The sequence below is a fragment of the Rhineura floridana genome, chromosome 17 (genome assembly GCF_030035675.1).
Source record: "Rhineura floridana isolate rRhiFlo1 chromosome 17, rRhiFlo1.hap2, whole genome shotgun sequence".
Taxonomy (NCBI): domain Eukaryota; kingdom Metazoa; phylum Chordata; class Lepidosauria; order Squamata; family Rhineuridae; genus Rhineura; species Rhineura floridana.
In genome coordinates, this window is record NC_084496.1 from 25,330,260 (window position 1) to 25,348,767 (window position 18,508).

The window sequence follows — 18,508 nt, forward strand, 5'->3', positions numbered from 1 at the left end:
AGTACCAGGGCCTTGGGACCTACTCTCTGCTCCATAGAGTGCAGGGCCTATTTTCCCACCGGTGCAGGTGCTGAAGGGAAACAACCTGTCTGTCTTGACCTGAGCCAGGCTCTGTCCAAATGCTGGGCACGCCTGCCACTAACTCCAGTTGAGGGTGATTTGCATTGGCATGCCGAGAGCATTATGTGGCAGACAGGAGCAAACCCAGCTCGTTCTGGCTGTGCCAGGACTGGGGTCAACACTAGTGGGATTCTTCCCAGAGACCAGCCGCTCCACAAGTGGAGGCGCGACAATGTCCTAAATCCCAGCAAAATGCCAACGGGAGTCACTGAAACCCAGCTGGAGTTGCTCTGAGAGATAGAGTAGGTAAGCTCTGAGACCACCACGGGGGTCAGCTAAGCGCCCACGAGGTTTGTACGAAACTCTCCCTCCGGCCCCAGATAAAATTTTGCTAGTCTCCCCAAAACACACTTCCCCCTTTCCTCGGCATTTCGCAGATGGTTTGGAAGCTGGTCATTTGCCTTGGTGTTTCACTGCTGGCAAATTGCAGGTGACGGATCTAGATCGAATCAAGCTACTTCTCTCCGTGAAGGTCAAAGGTCAGCTTTCTGCTGCCTGCCACATCGCAACAGCCTGAAGGGTTGCGGTCTTTCCTGGGTTGAGCAGGAACGCAGCCACGTGGGTTGGACCCAAAGGAGGAAGACGGCAAATGATGCGGGGGGAAAGGAAGGGGGAACGGCGAGAGGACAGGGACGAAAGCGAAACAAATGAGCAAACGAACGAAAGCGACGCGGCATTGTTTCGAAAAACATTGGGGCGCTTCTTTTTACACGCTGATCACATATATATACAGATACACACATACACGCACACGCACCATGAGGTTTGCTGAAGGCAAAAATAGATCAGATCAGAAAAAAGATACGGAGGAAGGCCTGGAGAGCTCTTTCGGAGTCCGGCATTGCCCAAGAAAGACAAGGTGAACTGTTGTGTACGCCGACACCTCTCGCCCCCTGCTAGAACCCATGCGGCCTAACCCCTTGCCCTCACCACTCCTCTGTAGAGAAAGTCTGGAAAGGTTATCATGACTTGGGCTGGGCCCAAGAACCTGTTGGCTACAGACCTCCCATTAAATCTGGCCAAAGGGATGTAAGTTCCAAAGTAAGGGGAGGGGGCGGGCGATCCTCAAGATTCACTGTGAGAAGCACAATTTTTAAAAAAAACAACAACCCCAAAATAAGCTCCAGGCCAGGTTTTGTCAGTAGCCATGTCCCAGGTGGAAGATGTTAGCTTATCAGTATTGGTTACAGCTCCTATGTGGTTGTGTGTGTATGGGGGGGGGGGATAGGTGGGAGGAATGAAAACATGGAACCAGAGTTTCTCTTCTCTCCTGAACTGGCTCTGGGCAATGTTCCAAGAAAGAGCAAGGAGAAAAGCCTGGAACTGGCTTTCAGCTTTTTTTGTGCCAACCTGGAACGGCTCTTGGAAGAACGCCAAAGGAAAGGGAGAAAATTGGGAACTGGAGCCAAAGGTCCTGAGCCGCCAAGCCTGCCATGAGACTGGATGGGCTTCCTGGAAGATGCTTAGAAGGAGGGCTGGAGTTCTGTGCCTTCTGGGGTCGGCTCGGGTGAAACTGCCAGCCCTGGAGGTGGAACGAGGGATATCCGCGTGCGTCCAGGTCTGTTCACATCCTAAAGAAGAACTATTGCAAAGGAAGTGTTGAGGAGGGGTGGAGGGTGAGGAGGGCAACTGGGCTGGATTACATTCTCTTTGCCTCTCCCGTATAGAGTTCATCTTGGTGACAGCTGCTGCCTGAGCCCCCTCCCTGGAACTGCGACTTTGTGGAGGTGACGCCTTCCCTTCTCTGCCGGTTCCATTATAACGGCTGCTTCTGCAAAAATAAATAAATTTTTTTTGGTAAAAATATCAAGAACAGGCCTGAAAAGGCGACTTTATCCTTTGCTCAGTGGGGCCCATGATCTCTTTCTTCAGCCTCCCGCAGATGCACAATTTCTCCTCTCCCCTCCCCCCAAGGCAAAGCGCACAGCCCACCCCAGAATTCCGGTCCTGGATTTGGGGACGGCTGACCGACTACAGACAGCCTGGGTCTTGACGCAGGCTAGGCTTGATGGCTGACAGCTAGAGGACTCCCCTGGTTCATTCACTGGGAATAATTCATGTTGCTAAGGGCCACTGTGTGCGTACCCCAGTCCCAGATAAAAAATAAAAACAGGCTCTTGACAGGCTGCAGAGATATGTTTATGGCCCCCTTTCTCTTCTCTCCTCCTCTTAAAAAGAAAGAAAGAAAAGCAATCCAGGCTGGTGGTTTACCCATCGCAAGAGGGCAGCAAGGAACGCATTTCTCTCTCTAGCAAGCTAGCTTCTATTGAGCTGAGTTCACAATAGCAATTGGGCTGCCAGCTTCTCGAGCTTCCCGGCTCTCTTTTTGCCCTCTCCTCCTTCCGTTTGGCCTCCATTAATTGGTACTGGAGGCCCCTCGGGTCTGCCAAGCACCCACGCCTGCTCACCTCCCTGACACCGCAAACGCTTCTGAGCTTCCCATGTGCTATTTGTGTGCGGGCATAAATGTGGCACAAATGCACACAGCCAAAATAGAAAACAGGAAAGTGCTCCCTGCCTTTCTTTTAAGTAAAAACAGAATGAACGTCGTCGCCAAGAAGTCAGTTCTTTGGAGCAGCTTACGGCTCTTTTCGCCCATTGCACAGTGGCAATCCTGGGGTAGGCTTGATAGCCAGGGAGGGGAGCCTTTTGTCAGCCCAAGGATGGCATTCCCTCATGATGCACCCTTCTGCGGTGTGCCAGCAATGGGCGGGGCCACAGGCAACAAGTGGGTGGAGCAACGGACGTGACTCTTACCTTTGTACAGCATGCAAAAGTCTGAGGTTTCTACACCCCACAAACGCCCCTCTCCGTGCCTCCATCCCAGCAAGCAGGAGGCATGATCACTTGAGGAGGCAATGGAGCAGGTCTGGTGAAGGGAGTGGCCTAAAGAGAGTTCTGAGGATTGGCTGGAGAGGCCCGGAGGGCCACATCTGGCCCCCGGGCCTGATTTTCCCCAGTTCTGCTTTATGGGAAGCCAAAGGCAATCCTGGCTCTCTAGGACCTGCTAGGTCCTCCTTACTGGCTACCCACAGGCACCCAGTTGTCCACTGAAAACAGGATGCTGGACTAGAAGGGCCACTGGCCTGATCCAGCAGACAGGCTCTCCTTAGGTTCTTATTTGCAAACACATGTTTGTTCCAGTTTGCTCACATGTTGCCTTTTCCAAGCATACATTTAAAAACATCTTAAGTGTATACTTAAAAAGAAAAAGGCAACATGTGAATTGGTGCATATGAGCTGTTAAGTCCTTGACTGAAAATTCAGCCAACCAGGTAGGCCTGTCTCTCTCAACCCCAGCTCGTCCCCTCCACAATCTGTCATGCAAGTGCAGGAAACACTATCCAACCTTACAGGATTGTTGCAAGGGATGTATGTAAAATAAGGTATATGACGTGCTTTGAACTCTTAGAAAAAGTGCTATGGAAATACAATTATGATAACATAGGCATTACACGTTCAAGAAATGCAAAAAAGATAATGGGCTGTCCCATTTTCAACTTTTTTTCTTTTTTAAAAACACACACACATACATTCACAATTGTATTTGAAAATCTCTTTATGTAAGCTGCCCCAAGCACGCACACACACGCACACGAATTTGAGGGGAAATTTATGACACACTGAATAGCTTTACACAGTGCTTGCATTACAAGGGGAGGTGGGGCACAGAGGGTGCCCCCCCTTACCCTTAACTACTTTATTAAAAGAAGGCTTGGGGTGTGTGGGATTTGAATAAAATGGAGAGGGTGTCAGGGCTAGCAGATTTCATTGGGGCTCCCCTCATGATGAACAGGTTCATTTTGAAAAACAAATCGTTGCACGTTCAATGGGAAGGGAAAACAGAAGGGAACGGTTATTCTTGTTTTGTTTAAAAAGTCTGTTTTTATAAAAGGGTTAGAGGCCCATGCTGAAGCTTCGTCAGATTTAGAGAAGGGGAGAGAGGGTCTGTGTGGGGAGAATAAAAACACCCCACACAGGCCAGGCCTGTAATGGCTGCCATGGGGATGGGGGCAGAGGTAAGCAAGGCCTCTTGAGCTGGTCAGCTGCTTCGCCTGCTTCCTGCCTGAGCTGACAGAGAGAGACATCCCTCCCCCCACATTTTCTGTCTGCTTATTTAGGAATGTATAATAATCTCCCCCCCATCTCCCCAGCTGGATCTCTCTCTCTCTCCTCCCCCATCCAAATGTCTGCTCTAAATTGCCGATAACCAGGTGCAACTCTTGGCATGGCAGGGGAAGGCAGGAAGCGAAGCGCGCTGTGGCGATTAAATTATGTCTGAGGCCTGGTCTGTGGTTACGAAGGGACAGAGAGAGATCTGTCCATTTTGGTTCTCTCAGTTTCTCGTTTTCCCAATTTTAAATTTAGTTCTCCACATTTCTGCGGCAATTTGTCATTTTTTTTTTTAATCCTCATGGAATTTCTCCAACATTTTAGTGTGGATTTCTCCTAATAAAACACATTCTTGGAAGCAAGTTCTCCTCCTATAATGCATTTTTGTATGTTGTTTACCCTCATACATTCATTTTAATGCACACTTTCCCCTAACACAGACATTTTTCTAAACATTGGTTGGTTGGCAGATCAAAATTGCAAAATTCGAACAAGGGCAAATTTCGAAGAATGGCTGTGTTTCGGTTCTCATATTGTTTCAGAAAGTGCAAATTAGATAGATTCGGCTTGAAATGTGAACTGAATCGAATTTCTCCCCTATCCCTATTCTCGACCTCCATAATGTGAATCTCGGGACACATGGTGTCAGTCCACCTCTGCCGCTTTTGACTCAAAATTTGGGGGTTTAGAGCTTGGTCACGTCTTCTCTTTAAACCAGCTTCACAAGGACTTCAACACCATTTGGCTGGAGGTGGGAGGCAAGCAGCATCCTCTGGGCTCTCAGGAAAGAAAAAGGCGGGAAAAAGCCGACGGGGGCCAAAGGCGCCTCCTGCTTTCCTCACCGCTCCTGCCAAGCAGGAAAGGGGCAGGGGTAGCCATCTTGCCAGCACACAGCAGGGAGGGTGGAGGCTTCTGTGCGGGCAGGGAGAACTGACGGCTCTCTTCACACGCGTCCTCCCTTGGAGGGCCCTATTTGCCTTCACTTTCCCTCAGAGGCTCCAAAACCGTCTCACTTCTGCCTTTTTTACTGTAAAACTTTTGGGAAAGGGAGCCTCTAGTCACAGGCGAGAAACCAACACAGCGTTGCTTGTCTCCCTTCACCTAAAAGCGAGATCCGGGGACATGACACATGCGAGGAACTGTGGGGTGTGTGGGGGGGGGTTGGAGAGAGAGAGAAATCAGCTGCCTTATTGATTTCAAAACTGTTTGCTCACCGCCGCCCTGCTCCATGCACTGATGTGTACATGGAGTCAATACAATAAAACATGAATCAAATGTGCATAGCCTGGTGCAAGTTCATTTCAAACCACACCCAGACAAAACGGCCTCCTTGCTTTTTAAGGACGCTAGTGTGCACGTAGGAGCCTAAGGCAAGACTCCTTTGCTCCAAAAACCGTCTCCTTTTTCCTTGATGGAGGGAGAGAAGGAGGAGGAGGGGCGATGTGGCAGCAAGTGGAGCAGGCCGAGAAAGAATGGCCTCCTCCTCCTCCCCACAACCCCCTTGCTCCCCCTTCTGATAGGGAAGGCTCCCAGAGCACATGGGAGGCGAGAGAGAGGGTGGGGAACAAATGGTGTTGAGAACATGAGTGGCTGAAGGAAAAATGCAACCGTGTCAGGAAATGCTGCTGGCATCACATGTGTGAGCATGCGGGGGAGAGGCAGGAGCGTTGTGTTTGGAGAGCCGGCCAAAGGCTTTGCGGCCTGCAGAGACACAGCACTGACGCATCACTTAGGTGGCAGACAGTGGCCTCAGGCAGAGGAGGAGGAGGAGGCCGGCCTTTGGGTTCAGAGGTGCCAGCATTCCTACTGGTCCTGAAGATTGCTGCTACTTGTTTTCCAAAGTAATATCTGGCTCCTCGGTCTGAATGTTAGTTTGAACATGTGCAGAGTCCCCCCCCCCCCGCTCCTAATAACAGATCTCTAGAGTTATCTAGTGACATAGATTGATGGGACAGAGATTCAGGACGTGGGAAAGAAATGAGTTCTTCCCATAAAGCATAATTCAGATTGTGGAATCTGCTGGAACAAGATGTGGACTGGCTTAGACAGGTTTAAAAGGGGATTAGTCAAATTTGTGGAAGAGGAGGAAAGGTTTAATTAATGGCTCTTAGTCATGATGTTAATACAGAACCTCCATGGTCAGAAGCAGTATATCTCTGAAAACAAGTTTCTGGGGATCAACAGTGTGGAATGGATTTACTTTCATTCCCAACGGCCTTCAGGAGACTGAAGTAGATACACCTTTTGCCCGATTCTGAACAACTCTTCTTATTTTCTTTGCCTTGAGCTGAACAAAGTGATGTGTGTGTCTGTGTGTATTTTAAAGGGCCTGAGGGCAGAGTACTTCCAAGACTGTGCAGAGCACTTCCCCTTTCTGACAGGAAGCAGCTTTAAAAACACATCAACGTAAGGACAAGAGTGCTTTGAGCATATGCAGAGCGCTCCCTCTACCAACTTTTTAAAAAAACTTACGGAAAATAGAGAAACAAATACAGATGTTAACATACTACACCCCACACATATACTTTTACATCTTTCCATTCTGGCAACTGGCCAGGAGGACAAAATTGTGCTCAAGCCGGTCCAATTCTGTCTGGTCATGTGCAGGGTTTGAGAGGGCCCAGGGCAATGTGTTCTCTGGTGCGCCCCTTTCTGTCAGGAGGCCTTGGATGGAGGGCTTACCTAGCTGCAGTGGCAGGCAACTGGATCTAGCCAGCTTTTTAATTTCTCACAATGCCACAGAGCGATTCTAGATTGGAAGCAATGTGGGGAATTAAAAGGCTAGCTAGGTCCAGCTGCCTGGGGCTGCTCTGGAGTGCTGGGCCAAATAAATAAATAAAGGGAGACCCAGGGCAGGAATCAGCAGTGGGTCCTGCCAGGGTGCTGGGATCCTGGCTGCTGCCCAAGGATGGCAGGTGCTATGCCAGCCCTAGCCAGGTGGCACCTCCAATTGCCTGGATAGAGAAGATAGCTCCATGGCCCCTGCTGCCAGCTGGTGGGTAATCATTCAACTCTTGGCTGCAGGAATATGTACATGCACACATGCATATAAATATACAGAGAAAGGCCAGGGCTATGTGAACATCAGAATTCCCTGCCAACTTAACGCTTTCTATGCAAAGAAAAGTGCAATGCTGCAAACCTGCGCCCACTTACCTGGGAGAAATCCGCATTTGTGACACAGGAGCTGCCTTATACCACTGGTCTGTTGAGCTCAATATTATTTACGCTAGGGTTGGCCAATCCACCAATGTTGGTTTCTCTCAGTTTTCTCATCTTAAATTCAGTTCTCCACATAACCACGTTGGGTTGCGATTTTTTTTTACAAAAAAAAAGTCCCCATGAAAATTCACCAGCATTTTAGTGTCAATTTTTCCTAATATTTACATTTTTGTATGCAAGTTTGCCTCCTATACACATTTTTTGCAAAGCAATTTCCCCTGATATAGTGCATTTCTGTAAGTTCTTCTCATGAATATATGAATGTTTATGCACATTTTATTCTAATATATGCATTTCTGTACACATTACCTAACTGGAGACTGCATTGCAAAATTCTGAAGAACAGAGTGGTTTTGTTTGTGTATTGTTTTGGGAAGTGTGAAAGGTAGGTTCACCTTTAAATGTGAACTGAGTCCACTTTCTCCCCTACACTGACTCTAACTGGTAGCGTCTTTCCAAAATTTCAGACAGGGATCTCTCCTAGCCCTACTTGGAGATGTGAAGGATTAAATCTGAGATCCCCAGACAAAACAGGTGTTCTACCACGGAGCTACTCAATGAAATTTATTTCTGTGTAGACTTCTGTAGGACTGCAGTATAAAAGATGCAAACATCAATGGAGAGGGGCAGAGAATTGACATCCTGGAAATTCTACTCAGTTTCGTCTCTGCTTCTGAGATTTAACTGGCGTATTTCTCCCAAGCCAATCTTTGCAACCTTAAGGGCTGGAGACTTGCTTTAAAATAAACAAACCAACAATGAGGGGCAAAAGACAAGAAAGCAGTCTGAACTTCTAAGGCTGGTGAATTCTGCATCCAGTACAGGGACGGAAAGTTCTGACAATTTCAGTCCTCTCTGTTTCTCATTTTTATTTATTTATTATTTGATTTGTATCCCACCCTTCCTCCTGGCAGGATTTTTCCAACCTTAAAGTCAGTTCTCCACATTTCTGCAGCAATTTGCTTTTTAAGATGTTTTTAAACCTTTTCTTTTTAAAAATATGTTTTTAAAGCCTTTTAAAAATGTTTTTAAATATGTTTTGTTCGAATATATTTCAAAGTCTGTTTTTATGATGTTTTAAAGTGTTTTTAGTGCTTTTCTTTGCCGCCTTGGGCTCCTACTGGGAGGAAGGGCGGGATATAAATCAAATAATAATAATAATAATAAAAAATTGCAATTTTCCTCATGAAGATTCTCCAGAATGCTCCCAATGAAACACATTTTTGTAGGCAGTTTTGACTACTGTACAGATTTTTGCAAGCAATTTCTCATCATATAACACATTCTTGTATGTTATTTTTACTCATATATTCATTTTGTTGCACACTTTCCCCTAACACATACATTTTTGTAAACATTGTTTGGTTGGCGAACTGCATTGCAACATTCGAACAAATGCAGATTTTGAAGGATGGCTGGGTTTCGGTTCTCATATTGTTTCGGACAGTGTGAATTAGGTAGATTCGGCTTGAAAAGCAAACTGAACTGAATTTCTCACCTATCCCTAATCCAGTACAACTTCACGTATTGGTGCAAAATTGCAAGCATACACACTCATCCTCTGGGATTCAGAATAGCGACAGAAAGCCTTCTTTGCACACAGAAGACCTGTTTCAAAATCTGGGTGTATTTGTTTAAAAAGAGCTGGGAATTAGGAAGACATCATTGCCAGTCAGTTGGCCATCCTGGATCTGGTATAAAGCAGCTCCTTATAGCCACTCTCAGAAAAGGGGGCAGAGTGCAACAAAACCCAGAGATCTCCCCTTGTTCCTAAAGGTCTGCTCACTTACCTTATGTCTAGGGCAGTTCAGCAAGAAGGTCTCTTCACTTAACAAACAACCTGCAAACAGAGTAGAGGAACAGCCGTGAACACAGGTCCATTCTGTTCACGAGGCCTGTTAGGGGCTGGTGTTCCCCTAGTTTACCTTCCATTTCACCCTCCTCTTTAAAATGCCCTCCTCCTGCAAAATTGTTAAAAGTACAGTATAGGAGCTCTGCTGTGAAGATCTCAAACCCCACCTCTTCAAGCAAAACGGCGAGGCTGGGTTTACAGCATCTAAAAGGTTTCGTTACCAACCTCCTCAACAGGTTTGAACTGTGCTTTTATTGTGATGATAAAATGGGGGCATTCTATACTTTGCCAGTCCTAAAGTGGTGGCCAGATGCAAAGCAGGATATATGAGCTTCTGTGTCATGTAGAACAGCAGCTTTCAACAGCTGGCGTGGGGACTCATTTGGGCCACAGCTCCGTCTAAGACAGGGCACAACAATGGCACCACCCTTATTGTCATAGCCCTTTTTTAAAAAAAGGAATTAGTCTTTTTAAAAGAGAGAAAAAGAAGGAATTCGGATTATATCTTGGTGTAATATGCTACGGTATGAATGAGCATCGTGGGCGCACACATCTCCTCATTCCAACCTTCATGCAAGTGAACAAGCAAACTAGGAATTTTTCCATTAACTGCAGTAGGGGTAACTAACGTAGTGCCTCCCAGATGTTGGTCTCCAGCTCCCATCCATCATAGTCAGCATGACCAATGGACAGGGATGATAGGAGTTGTAGTCCAACAATATCTGGAGGACACCATGTTGGCTACCCCTGAACTATAGTTCTGTCTGAACCAGGAAACTATGGTTAGTGGCTTTGGAACAAGAGAAGATATTAATCTGTGGTTTGAAGATGCCTCAATAGCCTGGCTTGTTCCAAAGCCATTAACCATAGCAAAGGAAAGCTACAGTTAATTGAAAGGTTTACTGGTTTGTTTGCTCTCTCTGTAAAGGGGCTGTGTGCACACCCACCGTGTATAGCTGAGATAGGCTCATCCAAACCAGATCAAGAAGAGAGTAGGGAAGAGAAGGGGGGGGGAGAAAAACAGAAAGTTGGACAGGTATGGTAACAAATTTGAAAATGCATCCCACGTTGTAGGTTGGGATCTTGACACATGACACTGGAGATCTGAGGTCAGGAACTCTACTGCATTTTAAAAAAAAAAAAAACAGCTGTGGGGGATCATGGTTTCATTCCAATTTTTGACCTGAATGCCCTCCCCCTCAAGTTGTTCCCTGCCCTATGGGGAAAATTATATGGGTACCCATCTCACTTTCAGATATTTATTTTTAAATGAAGTTCTTTGAACTCTGTGTTCCATAGGAGCCAGAAAGCGAACGTTTGATCTCCCCCTGCCCAGGGATCCAATTCGTTGTAACATCTCTTCAACCAGGTAGGGATCTTACCTGTATCAATGGCACATGTGTAGTGAAAGGTTTGGGCACACCCCTTATGGCAGCAGCCAATGGTTGCTCCTATTTGCTGACAACTGGAACATCTCTGCGGTCAGCCGGAGGAAAAGAAAAGAAAGGAAAAGAGAGATCCCCATGAGATCTGGTGGCATAGCAGTTTGTTTTTGCAAAAGGTGCTTTTCTTAGCAACTTCTGTTTTGGCAGGACGGTTCATAATTTGGACACACCCTTTTTTGTTGCTTGGGGGAAGAGAGACGGCTTGTTAGCTGTGCCACTGGATAGGTTGTCCCTCTTATCGTGCTAAAGCAGAGAAAGATTTCTGTGTTCTCTCAAGACAGCACACTATCTCCCATCCTGCTGTAAGAGGATAGGAAGTGCATTTTATTAAACAGCCCAACCTCATCATAGGTGATTCGTCTCCATATGAATGTCAGCATCTCCTAACACAAAGGTAGGTGTGGGGAACATTTGGCCCTCTAGATCAGCCTTTCCCAACCGGTATGCCTCCAGATGTTGTTGGACCACAATTCCCATCTTTCTTGACCATTGGCAAAGCTGGCTGAGGCTGATGGGAGTTGTGGTCCAACAACATCTGGAGGCACACTGGTTGGGAAAGGCTGCTCTAGCTGTTGCTGAGCTAGGGATGGAAAGATATGTCAATTTAGGTTCTCTCTGTTTCTCATTTTTCCAATCTAAAATTAAGTTCTCCACATTTCTGCAGCAATTCGTGAAAAATCCTCATGAAAATTCTTCCACATTTTAGTGTGACTTTCTCTTAATAAGCCCATCTTTTCGGGCAGTTTTGACTAACATACACATTCTTGCAAGCAATTTCACCTAATATAATGCATGTTTTTATTCTGTTTTCACTAACATACTCATTTTTAGGCACATTTCCCCCTAATTTTCGTAAACATTGTTTGATTAGAGAACTGCACTGCAAAATTTGGTTAAGATGTGTTTTGGTTTCCATATTGTTTTGGAAAGTGCAAATTTGATCAATGTGGCTTTAAATGTGGACTGAATCGAATTTCTCCCCCTTCTCTATACTGAACTACAACTCCCATCATCCCATGGCATTGGTCATGTTTGTTGGGGCTGATGGGAGTTGCAGTACATTGACACCTGGAGGGCCAAAGGTCCTCCATATCTGCATTAAGGGTTTCATGGCTTATAGCATCTCTACAATGAGGCACAGTTGAGGAATTAAATAGAAAACACAAAAGGAGGATGGATCATTCACATACAGATTGTCACTGTCTTTCACGGCTCTTGAAAACAATCTTTTCTATGCAAGGGAAACTGTGTGTGAGAGAGAGCATGCACATGTGGTGGTGGAATGATAAGCACACCTTGATTAAAATTTGGTACGGCTACAGGAGGCCAGTTCAGATTGTTCATAAGTTAGATGGGGCCCGTAAGGTGCCTGTTGGGTACTCCCTGTGTCAGAAAGAGGCTGCCATTAATCTTTGGGAGCTTCTCACTTTGCCTTTAGTGATCTACCTTTTGATCAGGGATGGGGAACTCTGTGACCCTCCAGATGTTGTCAAACTCCAACTCCCATCAGCCCCAGCCAAGATGGTCAATTGTCAGGGAGGATGTAAGCTGGGGTCCAGCAACTTCTGGTGGGCTACAAGTTCCCCAGACCCACTGTTCTTTAACGTTGGGTCTCCACATGTTGTTGGACTACAACTCCCATGATCCCTTGACCAGTGACTGAGCTAGCTGGGGATGATGGGAATTGTAGTCCAAGAACATCTGGGCCTCCAAGGTTGAAGAGCAGTGCTCTAGACTCAAAAGCAAGTTTCTGTGGTTACCTGAGGACTACCGCTTGATATAGCACCAAAAGATAAAATGAAACACGAGTATAAATTAAAGTTTACCTGAAAATGCATACCTAGTTTTGGGCTTCTTTTTACTGTTTGTGATTTCCCCCCCCCAACACTAATTATGATTCAATTTGTGTTGTGCTAATGTCTTTGGTTGGCACCCTCTCCTTCTCCAGTAGCTGCTTGCCTACCATTTGTTCTCCTCCCTTGCCCTTATCGCCCTCACGACTGTTCATTCTGATTGACCGGGGTGACCCATATGTTTTTTGCTGCTGATGTCACTACATTACATCTTGCACTATGATTTCATGTGCACTCAAAATCAAAATTACATGGGTCACCGCAGCCAATTAGAAGGTGGAAAATGGCACTGAGAATCAGCAACAGACATGGGAACCAACCAAACAAACAATGCCAGCCAGCCACTGAAGCAACATGGATATTCAGAGATGTATGAATTTTTATCTATCAATCGGTCAATCTATCAATCTTTCTACCTGTCTATTTCCTATCTGCCTGCCTGCCTGCCTAATCTATCTATCTATCTGTCTGTCTGTCTGTCACAGTTGCATCAAAAATATTTATTTCAAGCAATTATCTGCATCAGTCCAATACATTTTGCTGCTTAGGGTGTCCAACTGATGTATCATCAGATACCTGTTCCTGATTTCATCTATTCCCCAGCCACTTCACTTTGCTGTATGGCAAGGCCAGTCAGGCCAGGAGATTATATATAATAGTGAATATTCAGCATAGCCTCTATTCATAAACATCTATAGTGAATTCATTCCTTCTCTGCCATTTTTGTGCATACACAGAGCTCCTAGTTATGAAAACCGGAGGTTATGATCTAAGAGTATTTTCCTACCAGTCTTAAGCCGAGTTTGAGCCTCTCTTGGGCACTTTCAGTCAAATGCCTGACTATTATTCATGGGTCAGAGCAGTGATTCTCAAACGGTGCACCCAGGGACACTGGTGCGCCCTAAGAGGTGGCTAGGTGTACCTCAAATATTATGAAAGTATATTTTAAAAATGAGAAGAAACCCATTTGTATAGGGTAAGTCATAGTTTTCTACAGTTTATTCTTATTCATAGTTTAAAATATATTAATATATTTTTAATTTTGTACACAAAGTGCACCAGAAAATTTTTATATGTTTTACAGTGCGCTGCAAACCAAAAAAGTCTGAGAACCACTGGGTCAGAGAGACCTTTGTAACGCATATGAGCATTGTGGCCAACGTAAGTCCTATTACATACGCAAAACACTCCTGACTGGTGCAAGGCAGCTGCAAGCCTGATCTGTGAAAACATCCTGGGAGTTGTTAACTTGGGACAACGTCCTCAATGAACACAAGCAAGCAGGGGCACTGCAAGGCTTCAAGACAGAGGCTCACAATACACATTGAAATAAATGCACAATGGACAAATTAAAATGACGGCTGGTTAAGGTCTCACTGGATCTGTACTTTGCCACATGCCCAACCACCCCATAAGCAAAGTTTTTTTAAAAAAAGGGGATGAAGAGGCAGGAGATCTGGGGCTGGCAAAGAAAGACCTGAGGCACGGGCCCCTCAGTAATCCTGGATGTTCCAACTAGGCCCGCCTGCATTATTGCACTGGCTCATTCTTAGGTCACTGTGGTTTGTTATGAACCTAGACTACATCCAGACCATGCATTTAAACAGAGGAGACTGGTGATTCCGATGTCAGTGGGGCAATGAATCCGCTCCAGGTTTTAGTCCAAGGAGCTGTTTCCTTGAAAGTTCGGACTAAAACACAGAGTGGATTCACTGCCCCACTGACATCAGAGCCACCAGTCCCCACTGCATTTAAACCATACACAAATCATGTGGCTTCCCCCAAAGAATCCCAAGAACTGTCATTTGTTAAGGGTGCTGGGAACTGTCGCTTTGTGAGAGGCAAACTACAGTTCCCAGGATTCTTAGCCATTCTTAGCCAGGAAAGCCATGATGGTGAAAAGTGGTATAAATGTGCTTGAAATGCAGGGTGTGGACGTGACTCTAGAAATTTCACCCATGAGCAATAACAACCCTTCCATTGCTAATACGATCATGCTAACAGAAATCACATTAAAAAGAAAGGTGGTGAAAGACCCACATCTGAAGCAGTAGCCAGTCCTATTGGTGATTTACTAGTATCCCATCTCTCTTCTCTTTTCAAGGGGACTTGCCAAAGTTCATTTCAGCCCATCCATTCCTTTCCCTCTTGCCACCTGAGTTTTTAATATGTTAATGCAGGAGTGGTTTATTTCTTTCATCCCTCCACAAAAATTCTTTAAAGTGTTTTATCAGAATTGTGGACAGCATCGTCTACCTCTTCTCTCCCCGGCCTGCCAAGATTCCCAAATATCTGTCCTTCTCTGTATCCCCAGACATGCAGGTCCCTGGCTGAAGTCCAGCAGGTAGGCATGAGGGACAGGACCTTCTCGGCTGTGGCACCTCTGAAAGTATTTTGTTTTGGCCATTTGGTGAAAATGTGGTGGCTTAGGGAGACCTTTAGGGCATCCCTAAATAGATTACTGGTGGATCTTACTGAGGGCTGGCCCAAGACATTTTGCTGCCTAAGGTGAAGGAGGCGATGGTGCCCTGTGCTCACTCCATGCATCAAAAGCCAACTGGGTCACATCCACACCATACATTTAAAGCACATGGCTTCCCCAAAAGCTGGGAGCTGCAGTTTGTTAAGGATGCTGAGAACTGGAGCTCTATGAAGGGTAAAACTACAGTCCCCAGGATTTTTTGGGGAAAGCCACACACTTTAAATGTGCTTCAAATGTATAGTGTGGATATGACCCTAGATCGGTAGTTGAATCTTACTTCAGCACTGGTGATGGGACGGTATTTTCTGCCCTACCAAAGGGGACCAGGCTCTCTTAGGAGGCCACGTTGCTTGGTTCTCGAACATCTTTTCACTGCTGTCCCCACCCCCACCATTTGCCACCTGAGGCAGGTGCTTCAGTTTGCCTAATGGTAGGGCCAACTCTAGCCTCCCTTTTTCTTTAGATTCTTCTGTGGGTTGTGGTATAGCTTTGGCTTTTTAAAATATCTATCTATCTATCTATCTATCTATCTACATGTATATCTAAAAAACTAGGAGGTATTCTTTTTGAAAGGACGTTGAATGAAAGGCTTGTCTCAGAGAATTAACCTCTGTCTTCCACTCCTAATGTATCCTAGTGCTTTGAAAAGTGGTGATTTTGGCTAAGAGTTCCAAGAAGCATCAGAGTTTTGAGGTGCCACAGAGTTTCCACATGGCAAGGTGGGATGCCTATTTTGGGGAGTATATCCCATTTCTTGATATGGCTACATCTCTCCCTGAGTTACAGTGTGAATGTCACCAGCTTTTCCCGGTTCTAGGGCCGGTCCTACCATTGGGCAGAGTGAGGCAGCAGTCTCAGGGGGCAATTGCTGAAGGACAGGATTGTGCGTCTGACCATGTGCCTCCCAAGTTAGGGTGATGCAGTGGAAGACGTTGTCCTGATGACTGAACTGCCAGTCTTATTGGCTTCTCTATGTGGAATGGAGGAGGCGCCATCTTCTCCTTTGTCTCCGGCAACAAAATCTCTTGGGTGGGGATGGAAGGATCTGTCAGTTTTAATGTACACATTTGCAAGCAATTTTTCATACTATAATGCATTTTTGTGTTACTTTCACTAATATATTCTATATATTTCCCCCTCATATATGCATTCTTTGGTTGGGGAACTGCATCACAAAATCCAGAGAAGTGCAAATTTTGAAGGATGGCTGTGTTTTGATTCTCATATTGTTTTGGAAAGTGAGGATTCGATCGATTTGGCTCTACAAGTGAACCGAATTGAATTTCTTCCCCATTCCTAGTCTTGGGCTGCCCCTGCTGGGTTCTGTCCCAGGCCAAAGCCAGTATGACAATTCAGAGCAGCCTTTCCCAACCAGTGTGCCTCCAGATGTTGTTGGGCCACAACTCCCATCAGCCTCAGCCGTTGGCAATGCTGGCTGAGGCTGATGGGAGTTGTGGTCCAACAACATCTGGAGGCACACTGGTTGGGAAAGGCTGATTCAGAGGAAGCTGCCTTATACCAAGGCAGACTAATGGTCCACCTAGCTCAGTATTGTCTACACTAACTGGCAGCAACTCTTCCAAGCTTTTAGGCAGGAGCCCTTCCCAACGCTGCCTGGAGATGCCGAGGACTGACCCTGGAGCCTTTCTGCAGTCCCTCACGTTGAACAGCTTCCTCGTCCCCTGCTGGACTCACCTTCTTTTAAAAGATTTTTAAAATTATGAATGGTGGGGAGAGGGTTGGCACACACACACCCAGCTTTTCTCCTAATGGTAAAATGTGAGAGAACACTCAGTGGGACTGATTGGTTCAGGGCTACATCCTCACATGACTCACAATTCATGGAAACCACTGTCACAACTGGTGGTGACAGTGGCGGCTGGTGGCTCTGGGTCAGTGGGGCACTGGAATCCGCTCTGGCTGTTGTTTAGAACCCAGAGCGGATTCCACTGCCCTACTGACATGGACCCAGCTGCTGCCATTCGGTGGTGATGACCACTACCTAGATAGTTCGGGGAAAACAAATAAATTAGGCTCACTGAAGAGTAAAAGGATATCAGCACCTACTACAAGTGTTGCACTTAACAACTCCTCTGGTAGCCATAGGTGTCAAAGACTTCCCTGAAGGTGAGTGAGCAGCCTGGTAGAAGCTATTCTGCATCTGCAGCCTTTGTGGTTTCTGTGATGGCTACAGAGGAAGGGCAGCCTCTTCCTCTACAAGTCGCAGAAAAGTGCAGTGGGCTTGTGGAGTAAGAAATTGCTCTGCCACTCCTCTGGTGGCTCGCTAGATAGCAGGCAAATGTTTTCACTACTCTGCTAAGAGCTAGACACATGCATTGCCATGCTCCACACATGGCCGTGCGGGAGGCTTCTTCTCCTTCATGGCCAGCATGGAAACACAGACAGCTAGCATTTCAGTAGGCTAGCAAAATATATATATATATATATATATATATATATATATATATATATATATATATATTGTGTCATAGCATTCTTGCTGATTCTGAAAATTTGTAGGCTAGTAGCTTTTGTGGGCTTATTTACAAGGCCATGATAAGCAAATGAAGCCTCCATGTTTAGAGATGGTGTATCCCTTAGAATCACCTTATCCCAGCTTGCATTTGTGTTGGAATTGTTTTTAGGGTTTTTTTTAGTTGTTTTAAAGATTTATTTTTAAAGATGTTTTTAATAGATGTTTTGTTTTTAAGATGATTTAAATATATTTTTAGTGTTTTTGTTTGCCACCCTAGGCTCCTTCTGGAAGGAAAGGCTGGATAAAACTGTAAATAATAATAATAATAATAATAAAAAAACAATAATACACTGCTTTCTCCAAGGCCTGATTTATACTGGATGAGGGTCATGGGTAAAGCACTTACCTGTGTAAGTGTTCTGTATGGATGGGTTTAAATGCACGGCCACATGCCAACACTCAGTGGCTTGGGTGGATGTGCCACAGGTGTATCAACATTACACAAAAATGGGCCACCTCACATGATGTGCATGTAAACATGATGGCCATGGAAGAAATGCTTACATGCATAAGGACGTTAACTTGTCTCATGTATAAATCCGGGCAGGCCACTGCAAAAGGGCTCATTAAGTCCCTCTTCACCAATTGAGTAGGAACAGAGGCCCTGGATAAACCTCTACTTATTATGTAGCTGAACATTTTGTCCCTGCCTGGGGAAAACAGCAGCAGAGTTGAAGGGAGGGTTCTTCCAAGGTCTTGCTGTCCTGGACAAGGATGAAGGAATGAAGAGCCCTTTGCTAGTCAGTGTCTAGGGAAAGAGTGACTAAGGATGGAAGGATTGGTCAATTTCACTTCTTTCAGTTTCTCATTTTTCCAGTTCAATTTGATTCGAATTTTCAATTCGATCCTCCACATCACTGCAGCAATTTGCTTTTTTTATTTTTA

At 45.6% G+C, this 18,508-nt stretch overlaps 1 protein-coding gene across 6 annotated transcripts in view; it reads right to left on the reverse strand.

The window, feature by feature from the left end:
- Positions 1-796: 796 nt before the first annotated feature.
- The window catches only part of RAI1 (retinoic acid induced 1), a 240,349-nt gene continuing 222,637 nt past the window's right edge, over positions 797-18,508 (reverse strand). For all 6 annotated transcript variants that reach the window (XM_061600180.1, XM_061600177.1, XM_061600178.1 and 3 more), the window contains 3 exons: positions 10,690-10,783; positions 9,246-9,295; positions 797-1,891 (listed from right to left, as the gene is read on the reverse strand). In XM_061600180.1, coding sequence (XP_061456164.1) covers positions 1,877-1,891; positions 9,246-9,295; positions 10,690-10,783 — 159 coding nt within the window. In that variant the 3' untranslated portion in view covers positions 797-1,876. The remainder of the gene's footprint in view (positions 1,892-9,245; positions 9,296-10,689; positions 10,784-18,508) is intronic.